The sequence below is a fragment of the Anser anser genome (assembly GCF_964211835.1).
Source record: "Anser anser genome assembly, chromosome: 7".
Classification (NCBI taxonomy): domain Eukaryota; kingdom Metazoa; phylum Chordata; class Aves; order Anseriformes; family Anatidae; genus Anser; species Anser anser.
The window spans coordinates 4982555-5006511 of record NC_139727.1 but is presented as its reverse complement, the minus strand read 5'-3'; the positions used below and the strand labels follow the sequence as shown (position 1 = coordinate 5006511).

At 36.3% G+C, this 23957-nt stretch overlaps 1 protein-coding gene across 18 annotated transcripts in view; it reads right to left on the bottom strand.

Moving 5' to 3' along the window:
* The window catches only part of KAT6B (lysine acetyltransferase 6B), a 129246-nt gene that overhangs the window by 5336 nt on the left and 99953 nt on the right, over nucleotides 1-23957 (bottom strand). For all 18 annotated transcript variants that reach the window (XM_083844688.1, XM_083844703.1, XM_083844700.1 and 15 more), the window contains 4 exons: nucleotides 5051-5282; nucleotides 2919-3078; nucleotides 2031-2297; nucleotides 466-769 (listed from right to left, as the gene is read on the bottom strand). In XM_083844688.1, the coding sequence (XP_083700814.1) occupies nucleotides 466-769; nucleotides 2031-2297; nucleotides 2919-3078; nucleotides 5051-5282 (963 nt within the window). The remainder of the gene's footprint in view (nucleotides 1-465; nucleotides 770-2030; nucleotides 2298-2918; nucleotides 3079-5050; nucleotides 5283-23957) is intronic.

The following is a 23957-nucleotide window of genomic DNA, read 5'->3' as shown; positions in this document are numbered from 1 at the left end:
AAGATATTTCTGTAAAGTAGATCTTCCTTTTTGCTTGTGTCTTTTACCAAGATACAAAAACAAGATTAGATAACATTCCAAAGATACTCTTGCTCTGTGGAGTATGAAGTGCCTGTTGCAGGGACAGAGAAGTTGTTTTTGGCAACATGGCATGGACTCCCGTGTTTCAGACTGGAAAACTTTTTTTTTCTGAATAAAAATATTACAGTATTAATACTCCTGGGATAGAGGAAAAAAAAGCAAACAAACAAACAAACCCTGAAGCCACCACCAAATTCTAATAAATTATGCAAGATTAATGGCTCCAGTAGCACCTCTAAGCAGAAATCATTACGATACGATTTTAAGACCAAAATAGCCAAACACAACTTTTTTATAACTTTCCTATTTATGACAAAAATAACATTTACTTTGAAACCCACATGACAAATTAATTTTGTTAAGATAAGAACATTTTCAGCTTACTTGTACAGTTGTCATCACTCCTGTAACAACGAATGTCTTTCTCCTCCTTGTTCTGCTCTTCCTTCTTCTCCTGTTTCTGCTGCCCAGGCTGATATTCAAAAGTTTTTCTAATCACAGGCTTCAAGTCATCATCTTCCCCATCCATCTCACAGGTAGGTTCTAGCTGTGGCATGGGACGTTCCTCATCTGAGTTATCAAATGGCTCATTCAACACCTCTGTTGTTTCAGAAATTGTCTCTGTTGTAACACTGCTATTAATCCTTCTGCGTTTACGGCCTCTCTTCTTTTTCAGTAGGAAAGGTCTCTGAAAAATAATTCCACAAATATAACTCTTCCTACATTCCTGTTTTGTCAGTTGACTTGGTGCACTAGTAAATACATTTATGTTAAGTGAGTTCACCTTAATCAATTTACTCATTCCAAAATACCTTACATGGTATAAAATGTAAATGTAGATCTACTCCATGGGTAAAATGTCTAAAGTATACACAGTTAAAACCAGTATGTATGCATACACACAAACCCTTCTGTAGGTGAAAAATGAGGACTAGAAGTTTCTTCATACAACAGTGATTTCTACATTCTACTTCTGTTAAATAACATTCATAGCAGTACTAAATAAATTGTATTTACAAGATTTTCCACTGTAGATTTAGAATTCAAGAACACTCACAAGTATCAGATTTTTTTCTACATTTCTGATTTCTATTTTACAAAAACCAAAAGTATATTTAAAAAAGTAAAAGCAAAGGAAATGCACCTCAAGCTTCACATTGGTCTTACCAGTACATTAAAGAATCCCACAGTTAGCTGCTATAAAGCAAGCTAGCTAATATTTTTATTTCTATTGCTATGCATATATATTTCTCAGAGACTGATAGTTTCTTTGAAGTCTGTTAATTGAAAATAAAAACAAAGAGACACTCCAATTCCCTAATTCTCACCAAAGACACCTAAACACGTGCTAAATCAGTTGTTTTAAAATTTTGGGGTGCTTATTTCAGTAATTTAAGCCATTCAAACAGCTAACTTCTCAACAAAATTCAAGACTATGTCAACACTGCAGCAAGCAGAAATTGACATTTCAATTTCTTTGAGATGAGAAGAATATGGTTTAAAACATAACTGCCTTTTTGTTTGGAAAAAAAGTACTCCCCTAACAGATTTCCTGTATTAATGGACTGTAAGAATTCAAACCCCTCAAGTTGGAGTCCATCTTAAAATGAAAAAGAGAAAAAGGAAAAACCATTAAAATATTGAATCAGTACCAATGCCCAACAGCAGATGGCAGTCACTAGTTTAAAAATAAACACGAAATTCTGATTTCTTTGGTGGCATCCATGTTTTTACATGTGACAAATTTATAAGATAAAAAAATCGAAAAGATAAAAAGTTGGATGGAAGGGAATAAAACAAATACAGGAAGCATTCAGTGCTCTAACGATACAGAAAAGAACTAAAACAGTCTAATAAATACTTGTAAACAAAATAGGCTGTTATTGTGATGATAATGCTTTTATTGAAATCAGAGTTAAATGACAAAATCAAACCACTGAATAACACACCTTTCTTTTTATGGCCAGCGACTGTGGCTTTGTCAGCCGGGGAGGTGAACTCTGCTGATTCTCATCCCCACCATCCTCCTCGCTGCTGTCCTTAGATTGCTCTGTGGATTGCCCTCGTTCCCCCACCACTGCCACACTTTCTGGAGATCGCAAATATTTATTTTTAGATTGTACTTTTGCAGGTGATTGCCTACTATTAGTTCTTGTGGAGAATATTTCTTGCTCTTCCTTTTCCCAGCAGCTAGCTTGCTCCATCAGACGCTCAGCCTGAAGGGTTGAGGTTAAAATAACGGGTCACTGAAACAGCATTTACTTAGCCATATCCTTTACGTTCTGCTAAAGAGTTACAATAAGTCAACCCTGATTAGCACTGCTGGCTAACCTAGCAACAACATTTCAGCTGAATCATCTAGTAGGCTCCTTTACAACAGTTAGGATAACAAACCAAAGAAGATTGCATTTCATGGGATATTTAGCACTATTAATGATGCAGCGAATTGATTTAAGTCCTTTAGCACTACATTACATGCCCACTGACATGGATCACTTTGAGCAAGTTCATAACACAAAGAATCAATTGACATTGCAGCCCCTGAGCTCTGCACCAAATTTGATCTGATTACATGCTCCTTGACTACCTCAGGAGTGATAAATACAGCTCCACAACAAGAGATTCACATTTTTAAGTTTTAATATTCATCCCCCCAAAAGTTACCACGTCTTGCTGAGCAGTTTCCAAAACTCTGTGTTACAACATAATCAGTATCCTCCATAATTAGGCAGAGGTCAAAATTACAACTGCTCTATTTAAGGTACCCTACTGTTGAATATTAGGGAATGATGAAATTGAAAAGAAAGGAAATTCAGAAAAAAAGTTGCTGCTATTACCTCCTTTTCTGCTTCTCTCTCTTCTTCAGAAACTGCAGCATTAGAAACTAACAGAGGAGTCCATCTCAAGCTTTCAGGATCTACTTCATTAATACGTGGATTTGCTTTCAGTTTCTCCATATGACTTGAAATCAGCTTCTCCCTTCTAATAATTACAAATCTACAATCCAATAAACAGTATTTTATTTTAGAAAGTGATCATGTAAAACAATCTTCCTACAGATTAAATCCTTTTGCACAATAACCTGTGAAAATAGACTGGTAAAGCAACAGATTAATCAAACTAAAAATAACAGCTAATGTACATGGATAACACACACTGCTGACTGTTTTCTAAGAAAAGTAAGGAAACAACAGTTGATGAAAGGAAAACCCAACACTAAACATCAGTAGGGAAGAAAGTTAAGTTGTTATACTAAACCAGTCTAAATACATGCAGTAGGTTTAGTGTAGGCCCTTCACTCTGCCAGAGCAGTTTCCAACTTTAATATGACATACAAATAAAAACAGAAAACACTGTGGATCATGAAGCAAAGAGTGTTAATACTGTAACTGAAGATGGCAGCTAACTGGACACGAAAACACGTTATAAACACGGGTCTTCTAACAAAACATAAAAATGTACCTCTCTCCTATGCTGATGCAGTAGAAAACAGCTTCCTAATTATTATGAAGTAGCATATCAAATGTAGACAAAGACTAACGTAATAGTAGTATGCTAGCACATACCCTGCTGAAGTATCCTGTTATAAAGTAAATAACTATAAAAGTTTAAACTTCTTTTAAGCAAGGATTTTGAAGGCTTAAAATAAAACAAAAAAATATTAAGTGATTAAAGTGACAACATTACTTTCCACCAAGAGAATACTTGGAAAAAAAAATCATATCCGGGTGAAAATTTTTTGCAGAACTGTGACAAACCTCTACCTCACTAATGTAAGAAAAATGAATTAAATGTAAGAAATAATAAGGAACCATTCCTGACTCCTAAGGTAAATCTCTGGACAGGCACTTCAAAGATATGATTTCTTTTCCTGGCTCAGCCACTGACCTGGATACCTTTAGCCAGGTCAGTTCATGTCCCTGTCTAAGCTTTACTACCGGTGAAAAAAAAAAACTGTGTTTATAAAGTAATTTGAATTCTGTAGATGAAAAAGCATTATTTTCTAACTGGATGACAGTACTCAAAGCCTATAGTAATTTGTGAAAGGGCACAAGTTTCACACAAGAAATTAATACATATTTATTTCTCTCGTAAAACGCTTTTGTCCCATCAGGTTGCCTACAAATAAGCACCCCAGAAAATTAAGGTTTTATTCTAATGACAGCCTTCTAAACCACTCTCATAACACTACCTGTAGGCCAATCTCCTTTCTGAATACTTGCATTCTTACCAGTTCAAAACTTGCTAGTTTTGAATACTAGTACTGGTGCACATAAGTTACCGAGGCTGAGCTAATCTGTGATTTTCATTTTATTTCTTGGCACCTCACTGTTTGCAAGGCAATTTCACTTAATTATGTTTCCACGATTGGACTATCCAGAAAGAATTAAGGTCTTGAGAAACACAAATACCACTGAAAGTCATTTAAGGCATTTTATATAAAAAAATAAAAATTAAAATTAAAAAAATGCAATACATAAAATTACTCAGTGTTTAAAACAGCAATCACGATCATTAAGAAAGATGACATTCACAAAATAGGAACTCACCTTCTCAGTGCATTAACTTTCAATATTGATCATAGCATTAAATATAAACTCTAAAAAAAAAAAAGTTTGTATTCCCAGTACCTTGGGCAGGACTTCACAAAGAGCTGACCCAATCCTATGACTTTTGTGAAATTCAGTAATGACTGAAAAACGGGTTTTGTAGAGAGAGACTGCCACCCATAAAACCAAATCTTTCCCTCATTGGCATTCAAAGCAATGTATTTGCAAAGCAACAGTCAGGAATTGTACTTACAGATGATGATACTGAATGAAACAGCCTTACTGACTTCTTCAGTAAGATTGTTATTCATTTTAAAGTCAGAATTTTACATGGGCATTTTTTATATCACGTGTTTTGTATGCAGAGAAAGTAAGTATTTTGTCTCATCTTTTTTTTAATTTTTGTAAGATTCACTGACCTATCTTCTCTTTTATCTATCATGCTATGCTGCTGCAGGGTTGTGGCGATATCATGCGGACACATTCCCGTAGCTCGACTCATTCCTTTGATGCTGATTTGTTTTTCATGGTGGCAGTTAAGGTATTCTAAAATTACACTTTTCCAGTAAGCCAAGTATGAGAGACGACCCAGATCAGACAACGGCTTTTCAGGGGATCCTGCTTGACCCTCTCTTCTAGAAAGTAAATAGCCTAGAATGAAAAGAAACAAAATATCTTACTAAGAGAACATAACTAAAGAATTTAAGCTACCCTTTAAGAAAGTTGGTATTAATAGAGAGCTCAGCATAACATTATTGGCAACACTTGCAATTAAATAAATCCTATCCACAAAAGAGATGGTTTTTCATAATTATAATGACATTTAAAAACATTAAGTTCTTTTAAGAGATTCAAACATTACGAGAATCAAACAAAAGCCCCTTTCTAATCAGAAGGCAAGGAGGAAAAAAAGCCAGCACGTTTCAGCAGGTCTCATCATACATGTTCTCATTTAGAACTACAGGTGTCTGGCCTTTTCAGAAACTTTTACATTACTGAAGCCAAGAATTTTCAGAAGAATCTCAACAGGAACTGTCACAGGTAGCACCAGTTAGGTCAGTTTTCTTCATGAAGCCTCAAGTGACAAATTTTTGATTAAACAGTTAGTCATTGTATTTGAGGTGACATAATTCACGAGTTGAATTACTAGAATTACTTAGAAATAATAATAAAAAAACCCTCCCTTAATTCATGTTCAAGAGCATTCACATAATTCCAGTTTGCAGTCTTCACAACTAACTTATCAGCTATTACATTATATTAATTTTCCTATATATAATATACAACCTCATTTTATCTTCTATACACGTAATATGTCCTTTTCAACTGTCTTCAGCTTTAAGAAGCTTTTACAATTCAAAGCAGAACACACCTGCTTGGAGATAATAGAAGAACTCTGGTATTTGCCACCATTAAAACTAATTCAGGAGAAAGAAGAAAATAACACAATTAATAAAACGTATCCTTCTAGAGTATTTTATCTCTCCATGGTAATATTCTGCACTGTGCCATTACAAATGCTACCAAAATTTGGGTCTTAAGAAAACCAGGCTTACAAAATGCTTTTTCCAACATAAGCTAGGACATGATGCTTATGGAATTGCATTACTCCAAGTCACCTGGAGTCCACCAACATATATGGTTTTTATCTACCAATGTTCTTCTGAAATAATTTACTTTAAAAAGTTGGAATCCTTCCTTTAATTGTTAAAAGATTGCTCTAAACATACCTAACACATCCATGTCATATTTGTTAAGCAAATCCTCGTGTCTGTTTCTCCACAAAGCTTCTCGTAACCAACTTCACTACAAATTTAAAACATACAATTTAACACCCAGCCGAGTGAAGCAGTGTCTATTTCCATGTTTTGCTGCATGTTCTACTATACACCCATTGTACGCATAAGCACACGCATTTATATATGTGTGTACACACATACACTTATTTATAGCTAAAAATAAAACTCACACATGTGTTTTCACTCAGCCTGAAAAAAATGTCTTCACTTTTGGGGGGACAACACAAAAGGTCCGCTACAGAATTTGGAAAACACATGTTGAGTGGTCATCATAGTCTAACCTCCAGTTTGCATAAAAACGTTTAAACAGAGAAGCAATTATAGTACTACTTTCCAAGTGATCACTAGCAACATGCAAACTGAAATACGTAGTGTCACGTTCATATCCATTAGCATGACTTACAATAAGGTGCTACCACTTCAAGAGGAATGCCATCCCACATCTGCCTACTTCTACATAGGCACACAGAAACCTACATAAAGCCTGCCAATATCTGCAAGGTACCACTGGAAATTCAGCAAGTAAATTTATTCTGTCTTACAGAAGAAACACTACCTTGGACCTCAAGAAAAGGAAGGTACTTCAACATTCCAAGTGGCAGCATATGAAAACTTTGTAGTCGGATGATGCATCTGAGTACTAATTGTAACTGTTGTTGACAAGAGCTTTCACGTTCAAAAACAGATTGCATCTTGACTAGTCTGAAGAATTGTTGTTTTACTTCCAAATGCACAAAAGGAGACCTAGACTTTATGTATAGCCCACTCCGTATAATTGTGTAAAGAGTTTTACTTGTACCAATTTTGGATCATCTTGTTTACAACTTAGAAAGACGAGTTCTATACCAAGACGTTGTTGCCTACAGAAAAAGATGCAGCAGTACAAGTCGTGACAGGAGTCTCAATAAAGAAAAAGACAGGGAGAAGTACATAGATTTTAAAAGAATTCCATGAAGAGAACTTACAGTTGACTTCAAGTAACTATACAGTTTAAACTACCAACTTAACATTCAAGAAAATTTGGGCACTAATAGCAAGTATCTGTAAGCTTCCTCTGTTTCCATTTTTCTCATAAATAACATGGCTGTAACTACACTTCCTTGATAAACATCTAACAAGACTGAAGAAACCACTATCAAGAGTTTAGTGTTATTAATTACGCAACTGCAAATAGCCTTAGACTTTACTAGCATACCCTTGCACATCAGATTCTTCCAGTGGTTGGGGACTTAAGAGATTAGCTCTCAATGGTCATTTTGACATATTCTACACCCAAGTATTGAAACTTATCCTACACGGCAATAACATGCGCTGGTATTTTTCCTTCAACCTTCCTACAATACAACGTACGCTTAACCAAGATACAGATATTCTATAGAATCAGAAATACAGACCTGAGCTAACAGTCTTAGTTATGTGTAACAGGCACTGAAGGAAAGTTTCTCTTTTAAGATTCTGTGAGTTGAATGACATCTATTAAATTAAACTTACCAAAGAGACGCCAAATAATTGATCTAAGTTGCAGGTAAATAAAAAACAATGATCTTGAGAGCTCATGTATCTATCCTGAAGCATCTAAAATGAGTACAATACGTCCCTGTTAAACACATACCCCCAGGGTCAATGTGTCTACCTAATCTTAAGAATGGATAGCCTGAAAGTGAAAACCTGAAAAAACTCTCACACCATAACACCTGACTTGTGACTGTGAACAATGGCAACATTCAGAGGACAAAATATAGCTCCTCCCCAGCACCCATTGGTAAAGAAGTCAGACTGTATGCTAAAAAAAATAAAAATAAAATAATTTTAAGACTTAAGCTAGAAAAACAGAGTTGTCTGTCTCATCATCTGTGCATGTAAATGGTGGTACCAAAAAAACTTGAAAGACAAAAATACCATTAATGGTTTTTATTTCTTGTCCTATCTCCAACCTTCAGAGTGAAGCAACATGCCACATGGCATTACAGACTTTGATTTTTGTCACACAACCTCTCCAGAGCCACTAAGGTTTCATCTTATTCAGTATTTAAAACAGTTAGAATAAATTCTATCTGAGAAAGGAAAAATTAGTGTAAGATACATATATTTTATGCCTTTGCCACAAACTTAGGAGGTAGTTCGACATTAAAACGTATACAGTTGAAGAAATTAACGTGAGCAGTTAACTCGTACTTTGAATCTGCAGCATTCCTAATATGCAGCTCCTCTAAGTAATTAGCTACAACAGTCTACAACACACTTACATAAAAAAAGTAACATTAATACATCTGTGCAAGACTCCAAAAACCTTTACTTAGTCAGCTTCTACTTCTGTTACAATCAGTACTGTCTCTGTAACAGATAAAACAGTGTGGGATTAGAGGCCCAACTTGATAGTACCTTGTTCCAACAGCAGCCAACAGAAAACAAACAAACAAACAACAACAAAAAACCACACATGGGACAGACTAAAATAGGCAACCATCTTGTGAAATCCACAAACAGAGAAAGTTTTTATCTGTCCAAACAAATCACACCAGATCTATATCACCACCCTCATGCTTCTTGACACCTTCTAAGATCTTGTAAGATCTGTTGTACCACTGTCTTTTGCAAACAGTGGAATCCATCTTCCTCCTCCATCCACTGCATTTACCTGTGTGCTCACTAGTACTGTTTAGTGTAGTTTCTACTAATTTGCTTGATACTGACATAAGGAGAACTAACTTGTATCTCTCTAACTCAAAAACTGGGGTCACATTAGCCCCTTTCAGTCCTGCAGCACTGATGTATGCAGTTTTAGGTGCACTTCAGGTTACAAACTGCCACGAGCTGCTATTTCATTACAAAGTCCCTTTTAGTTCCACATCCTTCTTACCCTGCCAAATACACTTCTAAACTTCACCCACTTAGCTTTCTGATAAGAAGTCTAACTTAATCCTTAAGCAGTAGCCACTCCACAGTTTTAAATATGGCGGACACGATTTCACTTAAGATAGCTGAATTAAACTTTATTATCTGTTGAAGAAATATATACCTGTCACTTTGCTTTTGACATGGCAGTCAATGCAGGCATGCCCTCAAAGGTGTAAGGAGGCAGAGACGCACATTACATAGAGGCCAGAAGCACAGGAAGAAGCTGCAAATAAAGACGCTAAATGACTGAATTGGTATACTGAGGGAGACCAACTGACAGAAGGACGTCAAATGAGGTTTGAAGATGTTTTAAGGACCCTCTGCAATTTGTGTGTTCTCTATACATGCCTTATATTCTACGGCAATGAAAAAAATCAATTTATTTCATTTCTGAGGGCTACATTTCATTTTGGAAATGAAAAGTTTTGCAAAAAAGAGATCTAGCTATAAAGACGTTCAGTTTCTTTGAGTGTGTTTAAGACTCGCCACAATCATTATAAAGTCATTAGGTTTTCAAATAAGTTAAGTAATTTAACTTGAATCAAGTAAACCACAAAACAGAAATCCCAGTCTTGTCCTCCCTTCCCTTCATCCCACCATTTGCCACCTGGATGTATGAGACTGAATTATGCATTTGTGCATGCAAGAGAAGAGCAAGGCCATACAGTGGCTCAGTTATGCACAGAAGTAGCTAAAATGTGGTACATGTAATGCACAGGATTGAATGAACACTTCATTAGTGGTTTCCTGTTCACCTGAGAATTAAGTGAGCTTAGCTAAAATTAAGGTTTTGAACATGTATTTTTGATGTAATTGTATTTAGTATTTCCGTTTTTAGAAAACTTTATATACTGGAAAGATTCTACAAAGGCTGCATTTTACAGTAAATACAGAGATTACTTTGTTTAGCTTAAGAGTAAGCAGTAGTCTATTGGTTAGCATCTACACTTCAGAGAATTAAGAATTGCAGCAGAGCATTTATTAAGGAGGTGAAATGGAGGGCTACATTTGGCTTATAAAGAGCATGTTATTAATCCTCTTTTTACGCAGGTATCACAACATCTTTCACAATCTCAAGCAGGCAATATAATTGTGCATTTTGTTGAAAATTCAACATACAAACAGAATACAATCCACCCAGAGCATCCTGGGGACGGTTTTTCAATGCAAAGTGCTCAGGAAGATGCCACCAGCTGAATCTCTATTATCATTTCTTGTGTTCTACTACCCATGTGCATTTGACAGATCAACCTCACCATGCGTGCCACACACAATGAACTACGGACTTTGTGCCAAATTAACACAATTCCTCCACTCATGTAATAAAATAAATTGAAAAACTAAACGATTTTTTTTTGAGTCTTCTCCCTTATCTACCATGTTCTAGGAAATCTATAGTATTAATCTCTGAATTAAAAAAAAAAAATACAAATACTAGTGAAGTCCTATGTTCTTAGAACTGGGCCAGAATATAGCTTACAAAAACTCCTTCACATTGATTACTAATTAACATCAGCTTGATTGAAAAATCACGTTGACTTTAATATTAGTATTACACGCCCTTATACATCCTTTGTTAAAGGGGAAAAATACCATTCTGTCAATCTTCCATACAGACTATTTGAATGTCTTAATTACTTGGAAACAAAAGGACAAACATCTTAAATTAGGATGTGTTACCAGAGTATTCCAGAGTCCTCATCTTGGATCATCCTAGCTGTTCCAAAAAAAAACACTTCATTCAGTTTGTAATTGCTACTTAAATTAAACCTTTTTTTTATTTTTTCAGTCATCTGCAGATTAGATTAGTTTATAATCTTACAGAAAAGCTGCAATGACATGCAGCAAGCATTTCTTTCAAAAACAGAGAAGCACTGGTGGTAGTTCAATGAAAGAAAAGCTGAGCTTTGCTGCACTGAAAACACTACAGAGAACTGTTTACATCCTATTTCCTCTCCACACATTCATAGATTATTAATAAACATAACGCACAGCCCTCTAATAGGAATAACTCTTGCAGAGCACAAGAACAATACAGAAAATGCAATGTAGCAGAGGAAGGACTCCTAAGAGTCTTTCAGCAGGTAAATTAACCCTAACACTGCAACCTATTGGACTCCACTAGAAACAGCAGTGGGCTTAGCAGGTACAAAATACTTATTCTGTTCAGCAGGGTTTCATCAAGACGACTTCCTTTCATACTTTTTAGGCTACCATCTTTCATGTTTCCTCATGAAAATGCTTGATTGTCATCATGTTGCCTTGCTTCAGAGAGAAAAATTTCTACTGTGAATTTTTACTTCATTTACATGGAAGAAAAAAACTTTCCACCTTCTGCAGTGCAAAGGATCACAATTTAATGGAAGTAACATTCCATACAATTGCAAATGCATTAATTTATTGCTTCTGTATTAAAATACCCAAACAATACACAACACATCACATCTGAATAATCTTCCAATCAGCTTTACTTCCACAAGTCAGATGGTATTCTTGTAATGTGTAATAACTGAGCATCAGTGTGGGAAATAAACCAAATGAAGCAAGACCCAAATTCAGATCTGCTAAGCATGACTTCCAAAAGTAATTGTCTTTCACCACTCTAATTTGTCTTAGAGCAAAACATGAAAGTCAGCTGAAATGGTTGCAAACTTACTCAAGACTTGCCTGCATAGAGCACCATTTTAAAAACAGATTACAACCCATAAACAGGAATGACATAGCTTAGAACAACTGCCAGGTTGCCAGTTCTCACAGTCATAAAACTGCTACTGAGCTGCTACAACATACAGCATGTCATAATAAGGTCAAGTGTCACCAGCTTCAATTTGCTTTAGAGATGTGTCATCTGTATGCACTACTATTCAGCAGTTAAGATGTATATGGCTTAGTTGCCTGTGAATCAAGGACAAGACAGACAACAAAGACAGAAACACGATCGCCATCCCAAGGGACATGCTTGTTCTCTAGCCATGCACTAACGCCACTTCAATCACATTTGAACAGCTCTTCCAAACTACTGTCAAGGCACAACTAAACCCCGTACTATCCTTCTGGAACTGTTCAGCTGTACTAACAATAGCAATACGTCACTGATCCTATCAATAGGTTTGAATTTTTTCAGAACTAGAAGCACCTTAGCACTTGTTATATTATTTACACCAAGTAATATAATGATGACAAAAATTCATTTATTTCATTCATTGTCACAGTTGTCCAGACTTTGTCTTTTTTGAAGACACGCATAATATTTGTCACATTTCAGTCACTAAGGATGATCCCCCATTTGCCACAATTTCTCATAGAAGATAGGGAAAGGTCTGACAATCCTGTCAGCCAGTCCTCTTGGGTACATGTCACATCTGGTCCCATGAACCTGGATTTGTTTTACTTATGAACTCTTTAACTTGATCTTTCTTTACCATGGATGCTGCCTCTCTCCACTCCTTAAATTCTGCCACACCTGAGAGCACCACACGGTGCCTACTTGATTCAGCACCAGGGCGGCACTCTCCCTTTATCCTTACTTTGGCTGTCCACATGCTTTTAAGAGCTCTCTTGTTGCTCTCCACATACCTCAGGTGCAACTCCAACCAAGCTCTGCCTTAATCCCACTCCTGCATGTGTAAGCAATGGCAATCCCACTTCCAATTTCGGCAGACTTCATTTTAGCTGAGTCAGGATCTCTCCCTGCAGCCTAGCAGGCTTTGTCACACCTGTTATTTTCATGAACATTAGGAGGAGTCATCTACAGTTTGAGGAAACTGACCTTGAAGATCAATATCCTGTTCTCCTTTGACTTTCACTGCAGCCTCTCACAGGATACCACTTATCAATCCTCTAAACAAGGCAAAACAGTGGGCTTTAGCCTATTACTCGCCATCCTTGCTTCCCTCAGGATCTAAAACCCTACTATCTCATGGCCACTACAGCTTAGGCTGTCATGACAGTTACTTGTCTGATCAACACCTCTTTATTTGTGAGTAGCAGATCCAGCAAAGCATTTATCTTTGCTGGTCCTTCCAAGACCTATGACAAAATACTAACTCAAACACACTGCAGAAATCTGGTGGATTGCTTGTATCCTGTTGTTAAGATTTTTTCAACAAGTCCCTTAGAACAAGGGCCTTCCCCAACAGATGTCAACCAGTTGCTAAGAAGGTTCACCCTCTTCCCTATGTGATTAGGCTTACAAACACCCCCCCCAATGTTCTTGCTTGCTGCCCTCTTGAGTGATTTTGGGGTATAAGGCCTCCCTCAACCGGCATATCACCCAGGCCATAACAGAGGTCCATGCTTTCAAGTCATTCCTTTGTGTAGAGCCCAACCTCCCGTCAGTGGCTTCCCTGCCTGTGCTTCCTGAAGAGACTATAGAGACTATATCCATTTATTGCACCAGTCCAGTCTTCTCAGCTGTTCCAACTCATCTCTGTAAATCCTCTAACCGATATATATATATATATATATATATATATATATATACACACACACACAACTATTTAAATAACAGATGACAAACAGGTATTTTAACTGATCACTTACTTGGTCCAGAGCGATTACCTTATCAACAGGAACATCTGGAGTTCAAATGCACGTTGCAACTCTATACCAACTGTACAGATTAACTGTATCACAAACTAGAACAAAAATACATGCAATTAAGTGTTTGGATCAAACCCTATTATTCACCTCATTATGTTCCATACTTAAGTAATCACCAATGAAGGCTGGATGCAAGTCTATCTGCCAGGGAAGGCGGATGAAAAACGTCACCACTGACAGGAACTACTAGACAGTAGTAAAGGGACAGGAACAGCATACTGATGTCTTGAAAATGAGAGTCAAATAGGAGCAGGCCGCTTTGAAGTTAAGAACTGATCTTAATCTACTTATGTTTCCCTCATTTTAAACTGTTTTTAAATGGACTTCTGCTGTGAGGGCTACACTTCACTGAGTATTTTAACACACTAATAACCAAAGCATCCAGGCACATAGACACTACATGAGTAAAATGAGAAATTAATGCAATATTAGCATTCTGGACTTGAATCTGATTTATAAAGATAATAGTTCTTCTCAAACATTGTTCAACTTAAACCTGTCAATCGCAGGTTCATAATTAAGAATGCACATCACAATATAGAAGTTTACATATACTTCCACCAGCAGCATAGAAAGTATTCTAACACCCCTGAAGTAGCGCTCACACAAAAGAAAGAATCAAGTTACTTATGAAAGTTTTCCAGATACAGACATTAAAAATGCCAACGCAGTGCTGAAAACCCTGAGCAGGAAAAATATCTGCAATAAAAACAAAAAAGGTCCAACTGCTGCCAGAAGTTGTGAACGGCTTAAGATCTACTTCTCAGATGGAGGACCTTAGTCATAAAATGGAGTCTTTCTGAAAGAGTCTTAAAAGCAATAGCATTTGCTTAAAAGATTGCCCTTTATGTAATCAGCACCGCTCAACCCCTATTTATGTATACATTGTTAATATTTCTGTCAGAACAAGATGTATTTGTGAAAAATCCATCCAGGGGAAAAGAAGCAACCAGTGAACTGTTTGCCTTTGCATGTTCTGAGTTCTTCTCAGTCTCTTTGAAGGCCAACCCCCACAAATGAATTACCAGACTCAGATGGAAACAACCACTTTTCCATTTAACTTTGTTTTGTTTGAAACATAACCAAGTAAACTAAGTCCCTTAATATGGAAAGGAAGAACATGTAATTTTTCATGCAATGTTCAGTATCAAACCAGAGATCTGAAGGAACAGCGTAACTGCATTTATAACATACTAGTGTCTCAAATGAAGATCTCCCTCAAACCAGCATTTCAAGTTATCATTAGAGACTTCATTTTGTCTCATAAAATACCAGATATTTCATTTTGAAATTATATTAAGTTGAAGACAGGTTCAAAAAGGTAGTTGGAAAAATCACAACAGCTGAGTATTCAGAAAAGACAGCTCAATGCAATTAGGTCAGCTCAGCATTCCTAGTTCAGAGGTGTGATCATGAGTAAAAGGCAGAAATAGGTAAGGTGAAAGTGTGAGCTTATTAAGACTTAAGATCTCTAAAACTGTAATTCATGTTATATTTTTTCCATAACTATTCTGTGTGCCTCTGGTCTGTTCTTATCTATGTAAACGGGAGGAAGGTCAAGGACAGAGGATCTTAAATAGGTGTTAGTACCCTCTTTGAAAGCACTTTTGAGGCAGCTTCAAAAGACCCCAAGACCAAGATCCACACAAACACTTTAAAAAAAAAAAAAGAAAAAAGACTAGCTGTAACTTGAGATGCTCAGATCTGTGAACAACCTGCTACATTCTCTTTTCTTCTTTGTCTGGTTGAAGAAAAGCTTTCTTCGTGATGAACAGAGGAAGCCAAAAGATTCTCTCATTATTGTTGTAAGAAATAATGCCAGCTCTCATTCCTTTCCACATCCTCAAGTAAACTCAACACAGGGGGCCGAAAACCTTTAGTTCTTTTACAGAAAGCTTCACAGAAGAGGTTAGGGCTAAACAAATTCCCTTCATGAAGTGAAGGAAAGGTAAAGATGACTGCATTACAGTCGGACCAACAAAAGGCACCCTTTGAGCAAACTAATTGGCTAACACTTATTTTATCTGTGCCAGTTGCCAGTAAATCCATTGAATGAACACTCTGTGTACCAAGAGGACTACTTACAAGTGGAGTGAAAGCATGAGCAAAAGAGAAAAGAAATTGAAGTACCCTTAAAAGGAAGACTTGCATGCACAGAGGGCATCAGTCCTGACCACCAATCTGATGAAGAAATTTGTCACTAGGTTAAGTAGTTTAGAAGATAATTAATAAGGCTGGACTGATCTCAATTTTATATGCAGTATTTTATTAAATCACCAATTTATTAAATAGTTTTAAGATGTAAATTTACATGAGTAAGACTGAACAAGTGGTTTATACAACTAACTGTTGAACAAATTTAACAGCTGCCATTATCTTCTGATGTTAACATAGAGAGCATATGAAAAGTATTTAAAAAATTAAATTTGCCCATTAGAAAATTCTGTTTGCCTTCTCTATATACTAACAGAACAAGATTTCAATTGACAAGACAGACAGATGAACCCTAGCAAGCTATGTCTAACGTAACAAGAACCTTTTCATGGCAACGAGGCCAACCAAATGTATGGCAACCATACCATTAATTTTTAGCTCTCTAGAAGAGAGCAAATGTCTGCACCTAACCTGGTATTTAACATAACTCTCAGACTTACAGCTCAAGAAAATTGCTGTCAAACTTGGAAAGTGACAGAAGTCCTGGACCAAAACTGTACCAGGGATGTTTTTTAAACAGTTTTAGAGTAGATGACCAAGTTCCACAGCCCGAAATCTTTTCCTATCATTCTTTTATTCTTAACTACAAAAAACAGACTCATAATACTAGAGCAATGGGAAAGGTGAAATGGAGAGTCACTACTGAAAAGACACACCTGGACAAAGAGAAAAGAACAAATCAGTACAAATACTATATTTGCTCAGCTAAGTGTTCACAACACAGACATTTCATAAAACAAAAACATGAAAAGTACATTTTTGTCTTACATGGGCTGCAAATCTTCGTTGTTGTTTGTTTGCTATACTAACGAATTCTGTAGAGCAAGACATTAACCAATTAAGATTTAGAACAACGAAAAAACAGATTACAAAGGCTGCTAAGGAATCTTATGGTCATACCTAGTTAGCAAGAAGATGCAGAAATCACATGATAAAAAACCACACATTATCTATGAAGTACAAAAATCTATTACAGTACGCTTCAAAAAGCTAAGTCCAAGACGTGGCAATCTGCTAAATATCTACTGTTACTCAAAACAGCAGTAAGCAAGCAAAAAAGTCATTTCTTTACAAGAAGGCAGAACTGTCTGATAAAAGCGATGGCACTAGCAAAGAAAGACATCTTTTAAGAAAGCCACAAGGTTATCTCATTGAGGCAAGATGTCTTGCTGTGATGCTAGAAGTGCCTCAACAACAGAGCGACAGGCGACACATCATGAACAAATACCTGCTTTTTCCACTGACCTGCTGTAATAGAACTACACTGTGCAGTCAAAAGCAGAAATTCTTGATCATTAAGGATGCACTATTTAATTAAATCTGTTTTCAGCCACCAGTCTCAGGCAGATGGCTTCTCCTGTTTACTCATCCCCTAAAAGGACAGCTTTGTCCAACAAACATTTGTTTTCATTGCTACTGTTTGGCCTTGCCTTTTAGCTGTTTTCAATGCTATCTGAAATAAAGATGCTCTTCAGTAAGAATAGTCTTAGCTTTTATATGTGAAGTGACATGCCTGATTTCTTTTGCAGTTCTGATAAATGCAGTGTCTTGAAGCTATATAAAAGTGATGCCAAGAAATCCCAAGATTAAGTCAACAAAGCCTGATTCAAAATCCATCTTTATTCCCCCCTCATCTAAATCTCAGCTTGACAGAATGTTCCTTATTAGTTATTTAGGAGAGACCAAACTCATGCCTTCAGGTCAGCAACATAATCAATTGTCAAGAAAAGAACATAAAATAAGCAGCAGCATTCAGGCTCCCTCACAAATTCACAGCTCCCAGAGACTTTCAGCTCCCTCTTGAAGAAAACAGGCAGATAATTCAACCTTTCATTTGGACACAACACATCTGTAAAGAAACCAACAAAAATGACCAAGAGATTGACACAGTGCTCTGTATTGGGGTACACAAGCAAATCAGTTAGTAGTTTAAAAAGAAAAGAAAAGAAAAGAAGAAAAAGAAAAAAAAAGAATAATGGCCACCACAGGTAATAACAGACACAGGCCTGTATTATACAGTTCCTTAAATTAGTGGTGTTGAGTTCTTAAGAGTAATTTGAGTATACATTTTTGCAGTGAAGTTAATTTTTAAAAAAAATCATATCCTGTTCCTCTCCACCTTCAGCCTCTCATTCTTACCGTATATTGTTGGCCACACCCTCAACAGCACCAAAACTTTTCTTTCAGGATTGTAATGTGAGAAAAGGAACATGAAGATGCTCCTGATTAAAATATATGGTCCCACTACATCTCCCGTACATTCTGTTCACAGAGCATAGCAAAGGAGAACTGTACACAATTTTTTTTAAAGGTATATTTATTCATAGATTGTATTCCTGCTATATTTCAGTATTTGTTATGGCAAACCACAAAACATCTTAACATCAGACTTTGGAAAAGACTACTGAAGGGTGTCTATGGAAGGAGTTCATTGTTCCCTAGCCGTCCTCAAAAAATCCTGTTTTTCTTCAAATGTCTTTTACAAATATTACTTTCTGGCTAGTGCAGTATTTCCCACAACAAGGTCAAGAGATGTAGACCATCAACTCTATATAAATCATACCAAAAAAGTATATCCAACCACTTACAGCCCACAGCAGCTTTGACCGAGCTCTAAGCAGCACAGGTATTAGAAGTGGTTCTCAGCAGGTACCAGCACTCATATGTCATACACATGAACATACCTCATCTCACCTCTGGTAATAGATACGCTTCATTACAGAAGCCATCTTTACTATTCCACCACCATCCACCACCCCCCGTTTTATTTCCAGAAGTTAATTTATGAATAATTATAGACAACATAAGGTTAGTCACTTCAGGTCCTGTGCCTCACTTCCAACTGAACACTGAGTTTTAAATCAGATAGCACCCTCAACCTGCTCCTATAAGCTAAGTCTACACAGCTAATTAAAACAAACACCACCGGCTAGGGCTATATAGATACAGCAAAGATATGTGAACTCACAATGCAGAATAAAACTATGTCTTTTTATTACTTGTGCTTTGCTTTGCCCTTTTAGTGTTCCTGTTAATAGTCTGGTATTGCTTACTGTGTTCAAGTATTCTTAGAAACAACATTTCCATACTGTGTTAACTTTGCTCATTTGCCTCATTCTATCTTCCTACTGAAAAATGAAAGCAATTCAGGAAACAAAATGTCACCCTTCCAAAGGCTCCTCCTCTACTGATGTTAACACATACAGAAAATCTGACTTTTTATAGGCTAGACCAGCTCTTTACCAAGCTCGCTAGAAGAACAAAATTGCACTGAAGACCAGAAGGAAAGAGCATACCCTTCACAATCTCCTTAAACTCATGTGCTTGAAAACTATCCTACGTTTCATGCAATGCAGTTTTTTAGGTAATTTCAAAATTGTCTCAAAACTTCTGGCAATAAGCACCTCGAAGAAGTAAACCCACTGTCTCCTTCCTCATCAATACAGGTTTGCATTAAGTGTCCATTTTTCTGGGATACCTTTTGTGCTTAAAGTATTTTTCTGGACTGGATCCACAATGCTCACCACTTCTACATGACTAAGCCCTAAGCAATGAAGGCCTTTCAAGCTTCCAGAGATGCAAATCTTCTGAAAACAAGTGCATAAACTGAAAAGAATTTAAGAGTGCACTTTAGGAAAGTATCTTCGTTCCCCAGGGTCTATCCACTAGCTCATCATCATCACTTACTTCTCAGTGGAAGTATATACAGGTTCAGTAAGCAATCTGGGTTTAAACAAACATATTCAAGGACATCTGTCCTTGCTCCCTTTAGCCCAGAATATTTCACTGATTCAGCATTTACACACAGAAGCCCTCAAACCATTGCAGGAATTCACAGTGGAGAAGACAGGAGAACTGAGATCAAAGAAACAGACTGTAGTTCCAAATCTGCAGTCAAATTCTTCAAAGCTGTAAATGACAAATGGATACACCACCCTAACAAGTCTCATACCCAGGCCTCTGCTTAGCTACCTCCTATTGAGAAGCACAAAAGCCTAATGAATGTTGACACAACCGTAAATGCTTTGAGCAAAAAAAGTGGACATCTCTCTCAGTTACCAGTTTATAAACAAGAGTAGTGGTACTGACTTCCTTTATCAATTGCTCTGGTGTTCACTCATGAAAAGCATTTAAGAGCAAAGACATAATGAGCTTCTTTTCATTAACAGATTATTTTCTCTTGTATAGCCAAATTTTTCTCCCTCACCTCCCTTGGAAACGTGCCTTCCCTAGCAATATACATTACTGTTGCACAAGTGCTGCTACTGCTGGTACTTCGCTGCTTCTGCAAGTGAGGACTTGAGATTTACTTGGCTATTTGTATGGAACAAAACCAAAAATACTAGACCAAGAAACAGATACCAGATTTAGGGAAACAAGCAAACAAGGACATTAACGGAGCCGTTCTTCTTGTACCAGAACAGAACCCCAAGTAATATAAGTTCTGCAGGGTTTTTCTGTTTTTCCTCTCTTCCATTGCAAGGCTTGAATTGGTCTTTCTCTGTCATGGACCCCTTACCTCCCAGAAGGGAACCAGGCTTTAGTTCAAGCTAATGAAAAAATAACTTTATTTAGAGGCATTAAAGCTGCATGCAATAAATGGTACAAAATGTCAAAGAGTCAGCACTGACCTTCCCAAATATACATAAAAAATGAAACAACACACACAAACAAAGAACATGCATGTAACCCAAGCAGAATCACAACAATATTAAAGCAAGTTTATTCTCTCAGACAAGAATAATCATTTCATGAGGATAAAACGAATGAAAAGAAGGAATTCTGATAGGGAAGAAGAACCTGCTACAAATCAACTGGACCAGAAACACCCTCAAGACAAGTAACAAAAGGCTATCAAGGACTTTGCTCCTGGACATTGAACTGTTCCTGTGATGCAAATGAACTGTCAACATGCTAGCCAGCACATTTAGACAAGTTTATCCTAATATTATTAGGTTCCTTTTTTTCTTCCAACTGCTGTTGTATTAAGTGCACTGGGACCTCCAGCATGGAAATTGCAATCCAGTAAGCAAAAATATGGGACTGACAAGAGCTGAGTTTAGTGAGGAAGCGTACATCCAAAGATTGCTTTAAACTTAGGTAAAACATTCATTAAACAAATATGAAATATCACAGTATTCTACTCCAGCAATATTGAATTTTATCTGTTACATACAAAAAATAAAGAAATACTAAGATTTTTTGGCACTGCAACCTAACGTATAGAAACAAAAAGTATACAAAGGATTCTAGACTCTTGAGATCTCAAGTCAATTAAGAAAAACCTCTGGCATTGAGAAGTTGCTCAAGTATAAAAAAAATGGGACTGCATGGAAAGGGGCAGCAACTAGACAGTAGTTATCAGTACTTGCACTGCCAAAACCACAACGGTAACGTAGGCTGAACTGATGCAAGACACATAAAGACTTGCCCAAATGCAAGTATACATAATTCTCATGATAGAAGCAACAGCTGTGTATCACTGCATGCAGACTCATATACAGATATAAAGTGAAACAAATCCAGATTGGGATCTTATGCATTAAAAGCCTGCTCTTTTATTTTACTGCTCTCAGTTTTTTTCAGGATCAAGTTAAACTACAAGCTACCTGCCTGAAACTTAATTTACAGCAACTACAAAAGATTCATCCATTAATTATTCTCCCTCAGGTACAGTGCTGCAGTCATAATTCAGTCAGCCTCAAAGAATACAAAAAATAATAAAACTAAAAAAAAAAAAGTTTGGCAACAAATATCTGCCCTGTAAAAAAAAGCAGAAAGGCATTAAATAAAACAAGCAAATTAAGACCCCTTCCCTTTCCAGGAAATACTTTCACATATGTAGATACACTTCTAATAAAAATTACTTCCTTATTTGAAATAATCAGACTGTTATAAAAGAACACAATACAGTATACTCAGTGTAGACAAAATACAACTATTTTGGCAGGCAAACTATTGTCTTCAAATTAGACATGCTTCTAGAAAAATGAAGTAAGTCAAACTAATTTTATCTTATAGTAAAGGGAATTAAACAAGATCACGTAATATCAAGTATGCAATGTTATAAATCAACAGTTTTAAGTAGTAAGTATTTAGAATTAAACTTGTGCTTTGTTTTTTTGTTTGTTTTAAACCCATTTCTAACAACCCAACAAATTTCTATCACAGTCAAAACAAGTAACTTCCATACAAATAAAAAAAAAATCTTACCAGGAGCTTTAAAAAATGTAACAGATACACATGCATATATTGTATTTTTAAAAACAAAATTTCTATTTAAACAACCAATTTAGATATAGAAAAAACTACGCATTAAATTTTTGCTGAAGACAATCAGGCCAGACAACTCAGACATTTCACAGTATACTTTCATCTCACTAAAGTTCAAGTACTCTTCCTAGAAATCTTTTTTTCCCCATGACATTATAGATTCATGAAGCGATAGACAGAGCTTACAAAAATCTTTATGTTTGTGTCTATGGAGTAAGAAACAGCATTATCAGTTTCTATTTGAATACAAGTAAGCTTAAATACAGTTATCAAAAAAAAAGTTGAAAATTCAAGGGACAGACAAATATTTATTTTCTTTTTGCAAAATAAAATAATTGATTTTTCCCTTCCAAGTTAACAGGAAGACCACGCTGACTCATCTGCAAAGATGAAATTAGTTCAAGAAAAAAGAATGCAACACAATCAGAACAAATTCATTTCACTTACCAAAAAAAACAGATAGTTTTGTACCACAAACTACATTTTCACCATACTGCTGACAAAGCAGAAGTTGCATAGCGGCTTAAGGCAGTGTTCTTTACAGCCTTTCCAACTGTCATGTCTACATGTATATACAAAGTAATGTGAGCAGTCGACTGCTTGCACAAAGTTGTTGAGACCTTTGTGGTTTGTAGCTATCACTTTCTGAAAAATTACTTGCTCAACAGTAACAGTTTTATTATTTTAGACTAAAAATTGTTTTAGGTACTGTTATTAAAATAAGTCAACAGGCTTCAGTGACTGCCTCAGAAAACTCAAAACGGAGAAGTTAGATGTGTTACCTGCATAATAAATGAAGACTTAACATTTAGAGCATAAAATTTATCTCCTGATAAGTTTATGAAAACATGACAATCTAGATAAAGTTACTGGCAAATTTTTATTTAACTATTTGAAACTTGATCTGTGTAAGTTTCAAATAATAACTGGGTTTGGCTATATTCTCAGGCCTGTTAGAGCAGTTATTCTCAGAACACCAGAACTGAGCAGGAATGGTGAAGCACAAAAAAAGACAGCAGTTAGACATCAGTTACAACAGAAGAGGTGAAAGTAAAAAGTAAAAATAGGGAAAAAAGTAATTGATTTTGGGTGTGATTTTTTTTTGTGGAGATAAATTTGGGGTTTACTAATCTGGATGAGGCTATGGCTACTCTGTTCAATGACATTCAGCCTCAATTCTGCAAAAGGATATAAATACAACTGAAGAAAACAAGACTTGCTTCCTCTCTGCACCTAGGAAAAGACAGCCACTAGCAGCTCTGATTCCCAGACATTTAAGGGAACCTCTTGTCCAGAAAAAAAGAGGAAAGGCACTGTGAAAAAGCATTGAAGGACTGGACTGCATATTCGCTCAGCCACAGGAGAAGATAAAACTGGTCTCTGGACTACGTCCAACACGTATTCAGCTGTAGCCTACAGCTGTGATCTGATCATGTTTGCTAAGACGGAAGGCATAAAGACAGCACCAGACAAGGTTCAACCTAATTATACCATTACATAACATTGCAAGACATCACAGAAATCCTAACAGTTCAAACAC